At 41.1% G+C, this 12,196-nt stretch overlaps 1 protein-coding gene across 2 annotated transcripts in view; it reads left to right on the top strand.

The window, feature by feature from the left end:
- Positions 1–12,196, top strand: part of tox3 (TOX high mobility group box family member 3) — a 118,898-nt gene that overhangs the window by 94,541 nt on the left and 12,161 nt on the right. For both annotated transcript variants that reach the window (XM_088080352.1, XM_042488728.2), the window contains one exon: positions 4,300–4,365. In XM_088080352.1, coding sequence (XP_087936478.1) covers positions 4,321–4,365 — 45 coding nt within the window. In that variant the 5' untranslated portion in view covers positions 4,300–4,320. The remainder of the gene's footprint in view (positions 1–4,299; positions 4,366–12,196) is intronic.

Genomic DNA, 12,196 nt, shown 5'->3' on the forward strand with positions numbered 1-12,196 from the left:
ACCTGGTGGTAGGCCGAGCTTTAACGGAAATTGCATAAAATAATACATAGCAAATTACTACTGGTTTCTCAGGATTGGAGGTTGAGTTTTAACTGTGGTGTTTTCGCTGAGTTTTATGGAGACCACTGGAGAACATATTAGCACAAGTGTCATGTTACAGAGAACACATGCTAGGCTGTGATTACTGAGCTCAAGCTGAACTGTAAAATCGCTTGTCAGCAGTTGATATGTTTCTGGAAAAGCCTGGGCTCTTGATTGAATTAGTTTGGTGGTTTTCAGCGGGGAGGAAGAATGTGTCCAATTTGGTTACCTGCTGACAGACAGCACTGATGTTGTGACTTTTTCATCGTTCTTTAAAACCAGGGAAAAGTTTTCTGGGTTTGTTTTGGAAATGCAGATCTATCAGATTTTCATTATTTTATGCTAAAATGCTTCATCATTTTGCATCCTTCCCAGTAATTCTTTATCATATGCTCACCAGTGACAAAGCAGTATTCAGTGTTCAGAAGAGAAGGTATGGGCTGTTTATTTTCCATTTGTATGCATGCAGAGATGGCAGCTGTGCTATCAGAGGCTCTTCAGCCGTGTATTCTGTGGATCTTGGTTGTCCAGTTCATGTTTACTGATAGGATCTGTGTGGTTACTCCATCATATTGGGGGTGAGATGGGGTCATGTTGGTGCAATATTGTGTTCACCCTGAGGTTGAAATAATTTTGTTTGCTATTATAGCTGTAAAACACCTTATTTCCCACTGGATATTCTTTCATACAAATATTCTTGCACTGGGATTTAAAATGTGGTGGAGAAAGAAATCAAGCATCAAAATTACACTGGCTTCAGTCAGAAAAATAACAAATGTGCAGTGCGAGCTTATGTCTGTTGTTTAGAATCTGATTGTCTGCTTTGTCTGATAACTGAAGCTTTCACAATAATTCAAAGAGTGTCTTTTATCTTGGCTTAGAATGAAAAGAAAGGCAGCACTGTGCATTTACAGGAAAACCTAGAAATTCATATTCATCCCATTCACTGCAAGGTTGCTTGGTTTTCTGTCTGCCTGCGATCATGCAGACAGTGGAGTCTTTTCACGTTAGGATCAGGGTCCATGTAAGCTCTTAATTCGCTCCTGTTAAACAGTTATTGAAGAAATGTGCTGGTGGTGCAGAAGGAGAAATAAAAACACTGAGTGCCCAGTGTTTGCTCTGCCATGTAGCCATGTCTGGCTCTCTGTGCGACTCATATTACAGAGCACCTTTAACCGTGAATTCACTCTGTTAATAAAAGCCTTCTACCCCACAGCTACTTTAAAGCACTCTTTTCTATGGCTTCCCGTTGGGTCCGTTCTCATAGTACATGACTGCTTTTTGGAAAAGTGAAAAAGTGAGATGCTTTCTTGGATGCATGTAACATCACTGCCTGAGCTGTTGCTATAGTGCTTGACCAGACATTTGAAGTCAGTTTATTGTGTTTCAGAGGCTTTTATTTTGGAAAAAAAATAAAGATATTCAGCTTCTTAAATTACCTCAAGTTTTCATTCATGTTACATCTCTTGATTCCAAAATGCTTTTCCGTGCAGTGACACACACGGTTGTTTGGCCCCTCACATGGCAACTCTCGTCTAGCTAGTCACATCATTTTAATTACAGAGCCTTCATTGTCTGCGCTGACCCATTTTAGCACGGTGCCTTACCGTCAGCTGCGTGGTCCCTCCAATCAGACTTAATTTCATCTGGCATTTGACTCAATCGGCACTGCAGCGAACATGAGCTGCGAATGCCTCCCTCCCCAAAAAATGAATTGGGAATAACAATAATAATCTCCACTCCCTGCTCTGGTCGTCTGCCGGGCCTCTGGCCCTGGCTGCGCCGCGACATGGTACAGCTTTTAATGGTGAAGATTGATACCGGTGGCTGGGGACATTTCTTTGGGATGTTAGTCACAGATCTCGGAGGAGACATGGAACCGCTCTTAAAGGGCCCTGGAAACACAGTAAAACATGACTCAGAGAGACAGAGCCCAGGGAGTTTCACACCACTAATTAGCACTTGGACTTAACTTGATTGTGTTTTCTCTAATGGAGCTAATGTGATTTGCTTAATGTCCGCACTTACAGTATGTATTTCAACCATACCTCACAATGTGGAATTGGGTTTAACACGTCGCCTCCTGATTTATAAGCACTTGCATGCTCATGAAGTGGTCATCCACATTAACCACTGATGCGTAACATGGCAAGTAATTGAGTGTGACCGAGAGGTGCCACCAAGAAGTTTGCAGGGAACCTGAGACAAAGCCGCTCGCAGAAACATTTCACGGCTTGTATATTCTTTCACACAACAGGCCGGAAAGTATACAAGCGTCTATATTTAAAGTAGCATAATGATTTCAGATCTGTGTGTATTCCTCTGGGGTTTACCTGAATTCTCAGAGAACTATTTACAAAGAAGAGCCGTTGTGTGCTCACTCTTAAAAATCGTATTCACATCCAGAGACACAGGGCTAGAAGAAACAGAGACAGCACTGCACAGAGCCCTATCTCCCCCCACAATCAGAACAATGTTCCTAGTGCTTGAATAGAGAGGGATATCTCTGAGACTTCAATTTGTTATCTAAAAGCAGAAGAGGGACGGAGTAACACTTCCGAGATAAGCCCAGCATAAGGTTAATTACCAGCCGAGTGGCTGACGTAACCCATCCATGTCATGTCTCAAAGTTACACACAGCTGGGAAGTGAACAAGTGCTAGCTATTGACAGATGTTTCTCACTTGAGGTGTGTGTGTCTTTATACGTCTCTGTGTGTGTGAATTTGTGCAAACATGTAAACCCCCAGTGCTCTCGTCAGATATAGTTTAGTGGGGCAGTTCCAGGTAAGACGGCACCGGAGGCCTCGACAGCACAAACCACCTGCTTCAGCAACTGCTAGCAGAGCTTGTGGCTCCCTTTCTCATTGGTGCGTAACACTGTTAACATTGCTGCTGATTCCCCTCTCTCTCTCCAGGGCATAGACTAATTAATGGATACCATTCGCAGTTGATTAGCAGCAGTTCTTTCGGTAATTACATTCGCATACTAACCACTCAGAAGAAAAGGAGAAGGAGAAAAAAAACACAAAGGGCTAGAAAATATATTAATGCACTTCTCAGTTCACTCTGATCTTAATTTGTTTCCACTATTGTTTGGCTTCTGCTAGGATAAGAAGCCATTTTTCCTCTCTCTCTTTCTCTCTCTCTCTCTCTTTCCGTCTATTGGAGTTCTTCATCTCTCATAATGTTTTAAGAGAGTGACTTTGTAATAAACACACAAAAGAGATTACTGCCGTGCTTTGTTGAAAATGTGTTCTCAGTGGAACCTCATGAAGACGCAAACGCGCTGTGACTCTTTCTCCTGCGTGCCGTGTAGGCTGGGTTTTTGCACTCACTCACTCACAGAGAGGTGCATTGTGCTCCTGGGCCCAGCTGCTAGCCCATAATTCTTCATTCTATGTCCCATTGTTCCTACCTGTCAGCATGATTGTGTCTCCAAAGAAAGGAAGTGGCTGCCATTTTGCCAGCAGGCTATGTGTGGGTTGGGAGGGGCGGGGTATGTTGTGAAAACATGTTATTTCTAACCAAAGTACAGTGTTTTAATAGGCTATCAGCTGTCTTACACACTAATGTGTCTTTACAGTGTGGCACCTGCAATTTTAACACCACTTGTTAATACTCTCATATCAACTCTGATAGTGACAGCTCGAGTAGAGTGCACTTGTGATTTCTTGCAATTAAACAGAATAGACTCAAAATACATATACGTTAAAATCAGATTCTTCATGAGGATGGATACATGTCCAAATCGCGTTGCTGCGATCATTTGTAAAACCCAGCTCCAGTTAACCAAAAAATGCACTCAAACCATATTAAAAACACTCCACCTCCTTATTTCTCCTCAGTATCTCTCCTCTCCCATAGTTTATTTGAAGTTAATAACCTGCCACTGCATCTTGATACTTGGCTTTGTGATGCAAACATATCCTTAATTGCCATCCCATATGAGCTGAATAGCCAGACCAGATTCTCATTACCCCGATTTGAATTGGCCTGGGCCTCTCACATGCCTCTCGTCATGTCACAATAATGGTAGGGTGGCAGAATGCGCTCGCACACGTAGAAAAAAGGGGTTAACTCCATGTGTAAACATTGAGAGCCAAGTGTGACAATCGGTTTGAGTGACAGGTGTCCATTATGAAAGGGGAGAGCTCGAGTTGCGCTGGATGTTATCCGGACACCAGGAGGCTGATTGTGGTTTTTGTCTTCATTTGCAGTTCCAGAATAACAACAACTACATGAACATGGCGGAGGCAAATGGAGCCCTGCTTGCTGCTGGTGATGTGAGTATATTTTACTTTTTTTCCATATTTAAATCATCTTATGAACATGGGGAATTAAACCTATGCAAACATACGCTCAAATACAAATGCAGTTAAGAAAAGTGGAGTAAATGTGTCGTACGTATTATCTAAATATATTTTTTTCATTTTGTTAGGCCTTTTCATAGGTATCTTGTATATAAATTATACCTCTCTTTATCAATATTTTGATGTGGATCACGATTTACCATTTAGAGGTCCAAGGTATATGATTCCAAGGGATATATTGGCAGTTATACTTGTATAATATAATATTATGGTGTATAACCATTTTAAAATGAGAATTGTTGTGTTTTCATTACCTAAGAATGAGCCGTTTATATCTATATAGGGAGTGGATCCTCATTCACGGAGATAGCCATGTTGCACCGCTATGTTTCTACAGCAGCCCAGAATGGACAAACCAAGGACAGGGTCTTAGGGACAATTGCAATTGTGCATTTTTCGTCTTTGCATTGTTGCATCGGCCTCTGCAAAGCATTAAAACAAAAACACAGATTTTTATTTTTTTTTTGCTTTCTTTTGCTTTCTTCAGTGTTTTTACTGGTTTAAATCAACCACTCCATTTGTTTGACTGAAGAAGAGAGCTCTCAGATTGACTACCACTTAAAATCTCCTGAACAAAGAACAGTAAAGGAAATCTAATGGGGAGATGTTTCAGTTGGTTGCAATCTGAAATCCTCACCAGTAGATGCAACTAAATCTCCCTAAATCTTACATTCTGGACCTTTAAGGAAGTATAAATGGTCAAAGTTAGCAACAGTAAAAGACAATATGTAGAGCATAAGCCCTATATGTCATGCTGCAAAGCCCTCTAAAGCATCCATAATGAGAAACTCTATTGAATTTCTCTATGTTTATCATAGGTAACATTATTTTTATTGCCTGAAATGCTGCCTGTCCTGAGACCGACAAAAGACAATAAGCTAACAGAAAGATGAGTTGGCTCACACTATATTGTCTCATAGTAACTTCTGAGAGCTGATGCTGATGTGATCTGACTCTCTTGACTGCACTCTGTTTGAGATAATGTGATATCCCAGAAAGCTGAGGTTATGAACACCTGTTTTCTTCCTCTTTTCAAAGACATAATGAAGGAGCCCGAAGAGGCTCTATAGTTCTGTCACTGCCTGTCTGCAAGCATTTACAAAAAAAATGAAATATCACCAACAATCTGAATGTGTGGAGCTGCTGGAATAACTGTGCACTGTACTGTTGCGTGAAAAGAAAGAAGGAAATAGTTGTTTCACTGGAGGCATAAAACCGCCTTGCTGAGCCATAGTAGTCCTAACAGTGTGCTAAATTTACCCGCTCTATTCCCCCTCCACCCACTCCGCTGCCCTGTCATTAGAGACAAGTGCACCAAAAATACCCGTCATCCTCTGTGGTTCAAACGGGCCAATCTCATCCAGTTTAGCAGGAGAGATTGATCTGGCTTCAAAACCCACAGCAAAGCATCATCACACAGCTCCAAAACAGTGAGATGGATGTCACTGTTAACCCTATTGTTTTCATTAACGTCACTCGGGACATTCAAGCTGTGACACAAGTGTTTTGAGTGCGTGTGACCTCATGTACATAAAGAGGCGGCTTCACAAAGCCACAGAGTGTCATGGAAGAAGTTTAATTTTCCCCCACATTTACGTTGAGTGGGTGCTTCCTCTGTATCCACTGGCTGCTGAGGCCCACTGCAGTGGGGACCACGCCGACACAAGCTGCTTGGAGAGCGTTCAGCCCCCAGCTGTGAGGGCCCACTGTGGCAGTCAGGGAACAGGGGGATGGGCTGGAGAGGGGGGGGACTCCTTGATAAAAACAGCCCAGCTCATTTGCATTTCATCAAAAGGAACAACTGTTTCCAGTGTTAGGGCACAGATGGTATTGTGCTTAGGAGAGAGAGAGAAGAACAAGAAGTCTCTAGCATAGGTTTTTCTTTTGTCGGAGTGCGCAAAGTATTGTTTGCTGCAACCTGGGCTAAAGTAAGATTTATGTGACTTCCACTTTGAGGTTTCACACTATCTCCACTGTAATGCTATATTAATCTACTTAATGTGTCTGCCTTGGGCTGAGGGTACAGTGGGAAAGGAAGTCCTTTATGAGGGCTCCATGATGAACAGCTAACTTTGACAGCAGGCTAAATTTATACCAGCACATTTGGTTAGCTATTGTTTTGAAATCTAACCAGAGGGCTGTGGCTTAAAAAGATGCACACTTATGAAGATTCACTCCTACTTTGTGTGTAGATAAGATACAACTTTATTTATCCTGAGGGAAAATGCTGTGCTTCAGTTGCAATGCAAAGTTAGAAAAGTGGAGATAAAAGCATGCAATGTATTCAAATAAAATAAAAATAGCAGAAAAAAAGCAAATGTATAGAAAATATTGACTACAATATACAGAAAATATAAACTAAATATAAAACTAGCTAACAGTAAAATAAAAAATATAAAAACTAGTTTACAGTAAGATGAAAATAATTTGACTTATTTAAAAAAAAAAAAGCTAACAGTAAGGTGCAACTATGTGCACATAGCTACACTCTTCTCAACTGAAGTCACAAATGAGGTGAACTCTAGTTATTAATTGGATGTGCTCAAATTTTTGGTCTGAACATAAAGCTTCTGTTGTTAGGAAGGCTATAGCTTGTTTTCATAGTCACACATAAATTCTGAGTCTGGCTTCTAAGTCCGGCTTGCAGCAATAATTGCATTTGTTGAACATGTGTTTCAGGCAGGAAAAAGTACTTTTTAACATATGTCAGCATGTTACAGGAGTCACAGGGCTGAATGGTTGCAGATATTCTTTGCCTGCAATTCGCTTTCGAAATTTAAACTATACCCAGCTTTTAGTTCAGTTGCATTTTGTCGCAGAATCAAACAGCCACAGCTTGTTGTGCTTGGAGCAGCCACCACAGTTTTCTACAGATCTCACAGGGAGTTCGCTGCAGGCCAGACTTCGCTACTGAGTGGTGTCTTTACAGCATGAGTAACACACCTTTTTTTTTTAAACAAGTTTACTTGTTTTCCTGCAATACTTTGTAAAAAAAAGAAGAGACAGTTCGTAAGTTAGCACCAGTGCTTAGTTTCAACCAGATGGAATCTGACTGCTTTTACAACCGTTAACAGCTTTAGCTCTTTGCTTTCCAGCCACATGTTGTATTACATGAAGAAATTGAAAAGCAAATTACATTTCATGTATGTATCAACAGCTGCCTCTGTGACCACAAATGGCCGTTTGGGGATAATGGTGTATGTTGAAAAATAGTGCAACAGTAACACAAGTAGAATCATGAAGTCAGCCCACTGATTCTCTCGGCAATACCTCAGAATAACCTATCTAAAGTTTGCTAACATTAGCCAGCAAAAGCTCGTGGTCACATCAGTACTCGGCCAAGTGAGAGTGTAGAAGCAAAACCCCAAGTTGTTTCATTGCTTATGAATGAAACTTTTCATTTTTAAGAGGAAAAATGTGTTATTTCTTTCTTCAGTAGAAAGAAGAATAAACTTTTAGGAGAGAGAGACAAAACTTTAACTTAAATATATTGCATTACACTTTGTTGTCTTTGGTGATATATTATTGCCGTCAGGGATTTGACTCTCGGTTCAAAGAAGGCGGTTGTTTTTGTGCTATAACCATTACCTCAAATGCCTTAAAGCTCAATTGAAACCTGTTTACATCCAGCTCCTATTTGTCTGCACCACACATGCTGTATATTTAAAATTACAGTATGTACTGTATTGTGCTGGAGGCAGAATGCTTCTACATCACAGCAGCAGACCTGTATTTGCTGTTTAGATGGCTGGTGTATCATTTACCTTATGCACTTAGAGGATGAGATAAGATGACCTTGGTGTGCCTGGTAAAGCATACATCCTAGCAGGGAAAGCTTGACTGCTTCCCTCAGGGAAAAGGATACCGTACACTGAGATTGTGTTCCACTCAGATGTATCACTTTACTTTCCCAATCAAATTAGAGACGTGTAATGAACTATAAATATGTAGAAATGGACTACAAATGATCCAAATTTGAAATAATGTTGATTAGGGGTGCCATGGTTGATGTTGTCATTTGAGTAGCTGCACTCTGCCTGTCTAGATATTTGAAACTGGATCCTCAATCCTGCCTCTATTGATTCTGAGGCCTATTATATGCAGTAATTGCATGCTGCTGCCTTTAACAAGTCTTGGTTATTGCATCTGTGAATTGCATTACTACATTTATTGAAGGGCTGGGAATATTGCCCGAAAAGCTTTCTCTTGCTCTTTGTCCTGATATTGAAAGAGCACCATGGCAGCGCAGGAATAATACATCGAAAGGGAAAATTCACTGATACACAGATCTTTGTCACCTCCTTGTATATTTCCACTGTTGTAAACATTGTTTTAGTGTTTAATTTGTTAGATAGAAATAAAACGGTGTGCATGTAGTTAATATAAAGCAGCATTTAACTAGATTAAACACTGATGTCACTTTAAACCATGTTGTTGTCAAGGGTCAAGGGATGGCTATTCTGGGTGGCTGGTAGGTGTGCCACTTTGGTCTAAGCTGAAATATCTCAACTATTGGGTGGAAATTTGGGATAAACATAAATACTCCCTAAAGAATGAGCCTACTGTCTTAAGTGATCCACTGACTTTTCATTCAATGCCTCCTGGATATTTTCACAGATGTTTTCACTAATCTCTTGAAATATGTCAACATCCGATAGATGGACTGGCAGAACATCTTGTGCTAAAAGTTCATGGTTCTCGTGGTTGTAAGACTTATTTCCTCTAGCGCCACCATGAGTTTAACATTTGTTTTCTGAAGTGAAATGTCTCCTCAACTGTTGAATATATTCTACAGACATGCATGACTCCATTAGGATGACAGTTCATCAAGCACCACCATCAAATCAGCACTTATATGTGTCCAGTGATGTGGTCTATGACTAAATACTAAAAACTAATGATACTCATTTCAGCCTCAGCTATACTTTGTGTTTAGTGCTAATTCGTGGATGTATAAAGGATACTTGATATACTCTATACAGTGTTGGAGGAGGTTCCCCACACTGTGTGACCCATAGAGCAGACACACTAGAGACCTAAGCAGGCCGAGCCGGCTACTTGCGGTTTAGCACTGCATAAACTTAAATTGGGATAAGATTATTCAGTTGTGTGGCTCTTCTAGATTTCTTAATTGTTATCAGACTAAATGGATCAAATTTTGTTTTTGAAATTAGTCATTTTGTTAGGGTTGTGATGCCTAAAAAATGTCGCCACTGATTAACAGGCGTCTCTTTCAGTCTTTGGGAAAAAAGTATTTTTGGACCACAGGGTGTCACATGATGGACGTAATTGTAATTCCACTGAAAATTGGCTATAAAAGCCTGGCAAATCAGGAGGCCTGTGCTATTTATCAAAAATATTAGCATGCTAAGATGTTAACTAAGATAGTGAACCTGGAACACAATAGCTGCCAAATATTAGTAAGTTAGCATTGTGATTGTGAGCAGGTTAGCATGCTGACACTAGCAATAAGCTGCTGTGCACAGAGCAGTGCTTTACATAGAGTGTCTGCAGACCCTTATTATAAATCTTTAGTTATTATTTGTTCATCAATACTTACTTGATAAACCATACTATTTGTTTTTTTCAGGCAGAATAAAATAACTGTTGAGAATGATTTGCAGTACAGTATAGTTTGGTCTGGGTTAACCACCTCCAATAGTCACTGAAGACTAGAGAGTTCCACTTCCCACACACCTGCTCAGGATGCTGGTGCTGGGTACATCAGGCCTCTCTGTTACAAGCCCCGCTCTGCCCTCATACTACTGGACCCTGTGGTTGCCAATGGAAAGACACACACACACACACATACACACACTAAGGTCTCTGTGTCTCCCTGTTGTGCTCTCCCCTGCCCACCCTTTAACATGTACATGCCTGCACATCCCAAGCCAGCATCTGGCTTGGCACTTGGCTCTGCTGAGCCTTTCAGAACAATTTAAATGGATAATCAGGCTGGTGATGCGAAGAAAGTGGATTGTGCATCTCTTAATCTCCGATCAGAGCCCTCTAAGCTGCTCCTGGTGCAGAATTAGACTGGCTTTATGTGAAATGACACTAGACAGTGTGCAACGCTGTAACACTCTGTGGGCTCCAGTAAAATCTGGCTTCTCTTCCCCGGGGAGAGGGCCTTTTCTTCGCAGACAGCTGACATCTTCCATACCCCCCCAAATGAGACACAAACGCCATGTCTCCATTATCAGTGCCCCTGGTGCAGATGTTAATTTGTATCATCATTAACAAAGAGAAGCAATGCACACAAGCATAGTCTTTGATACTGATCTCGCTCTGTCTTCCCTCCCACACAGTATTTTTCTTCTCTTTCTCTCTCCTCTATACTTCCATTCTGTTTAGCAGACACTAAACACCCGCATTCCTCTCCTCCAAGTACATGTCTGTGTTTTGCTTAAAGGTCACAGTCATGCTCGTGCTGCTCTACTACAAAAGTGGAACTCACCTTAGCCAGCCTTCTACTTTGACATCCCAAATCTCCAGGTTGGCTCTGTAATTCAGGCCACAGTGCTGCAGCCTATAGGATCCAGTGGCCTATATAGTTGTGCCCTGATTTACCTTTCAAGGTGTAACGCCACAGGAAACCTACTTACATCAGCAAAAAGTATCCATAGTAGAGCAAGAGTGAAAAAAAAAAAGTAAGTGATACATTTCCTTCCTCAAAAGCATTCCTGCAAGGGCTTATGTGGATAAAATGTGGTCAAAGTAACAGCCAGTGCAGTGTATCTGACTGCACTGGACACGGCGAGAAAACAAGGCTGAGACTTTTCTGTCACAGAGATTATAATAGTGTGCCAGTGTTTTCGGATTCCTACATGATATGATACAGATGAGACTTGGGCCATAGATCTCAGGGCTGGTGTGGTGATTGGCCCTCCACCACAGGGGATGTTGACAAAGATGAATGAAGACCGTGATGATGAACAATGTCTGATCTTTTCCATGTGCTACTGGAACTTTTCGTCCGTGACTCATGACAGTTTTGTTTTAGATTTTTTTTTTTTTTTTTTTTTTTTACAAACATACTACGTTTTGATTCACATGCTGATGCACAGGCATTATTGTGAGCTAAGTTCTTGAGGTTTTTTTGAGTGAACTGAAGTATAATATGACAGCAGAGGACTCCAAGTAAATGGTTCCTTACTGAAGGTGTTCGTGATTTATTCTGCACTCTCCGAGCCAGAGGCCAGGGCTGTGATGAATATGACCTTAGCTCTTTCTGAAAGGAGAACTGATTCTCTAGCTGTGAAACAAGCACTGAAAAGCGAAACAGTGGTTGGGAGCAGGAAGAGAGAGGGGAAAAGGAAGGAATGAAAACTCTATTAGCTGCCTCTGCCACTGGAATTCATCAGTGCTTGTCAAGACAGCTGCCCTGAGTAGGCAATGAATTAGTTTCAAGTGTCTGTGTGCTAAAGCAAGCAAGAGGAACATTAATACTCCCTAATCAAGGGCTGTGTTGGCATATTCTCTCCGTTGTCTCCCTTCTGTTATTCTATCCACTACCGGAGACAGAAAGACAGAGCCGAGTAAGACAGGGAAGACACGCCTGGTTACCTTTGTTGTTAACCATCGTGAGCTCTGCTGGCAGGTCATGCAACTCCTAATATCAGATTTATAGGTTAGAGGTAGATCTGGTCAATATGGAGAAAATCAAACATCATGATATTTTTGACCAAATACCTCGATATCAATATTGTGATACTATTGTGGGGTTGATAAATGGTGCTTTTAC

This window comes from Plectropomus leopardus, chromosome 1 (assembly GCF_026936395.1).
Source record: "Plectropomus leopardus strain MGB_pleo_1.0 chromosome 1, ASM2693639v1, whole genome shotgun sequence".
NCBI classification, from domain to species: Eukaryota; Metazoa; Chordata; class Actinopteri; order Perciformes; family Serranidae; genus Plectropomus; species Plectropomus leopardus.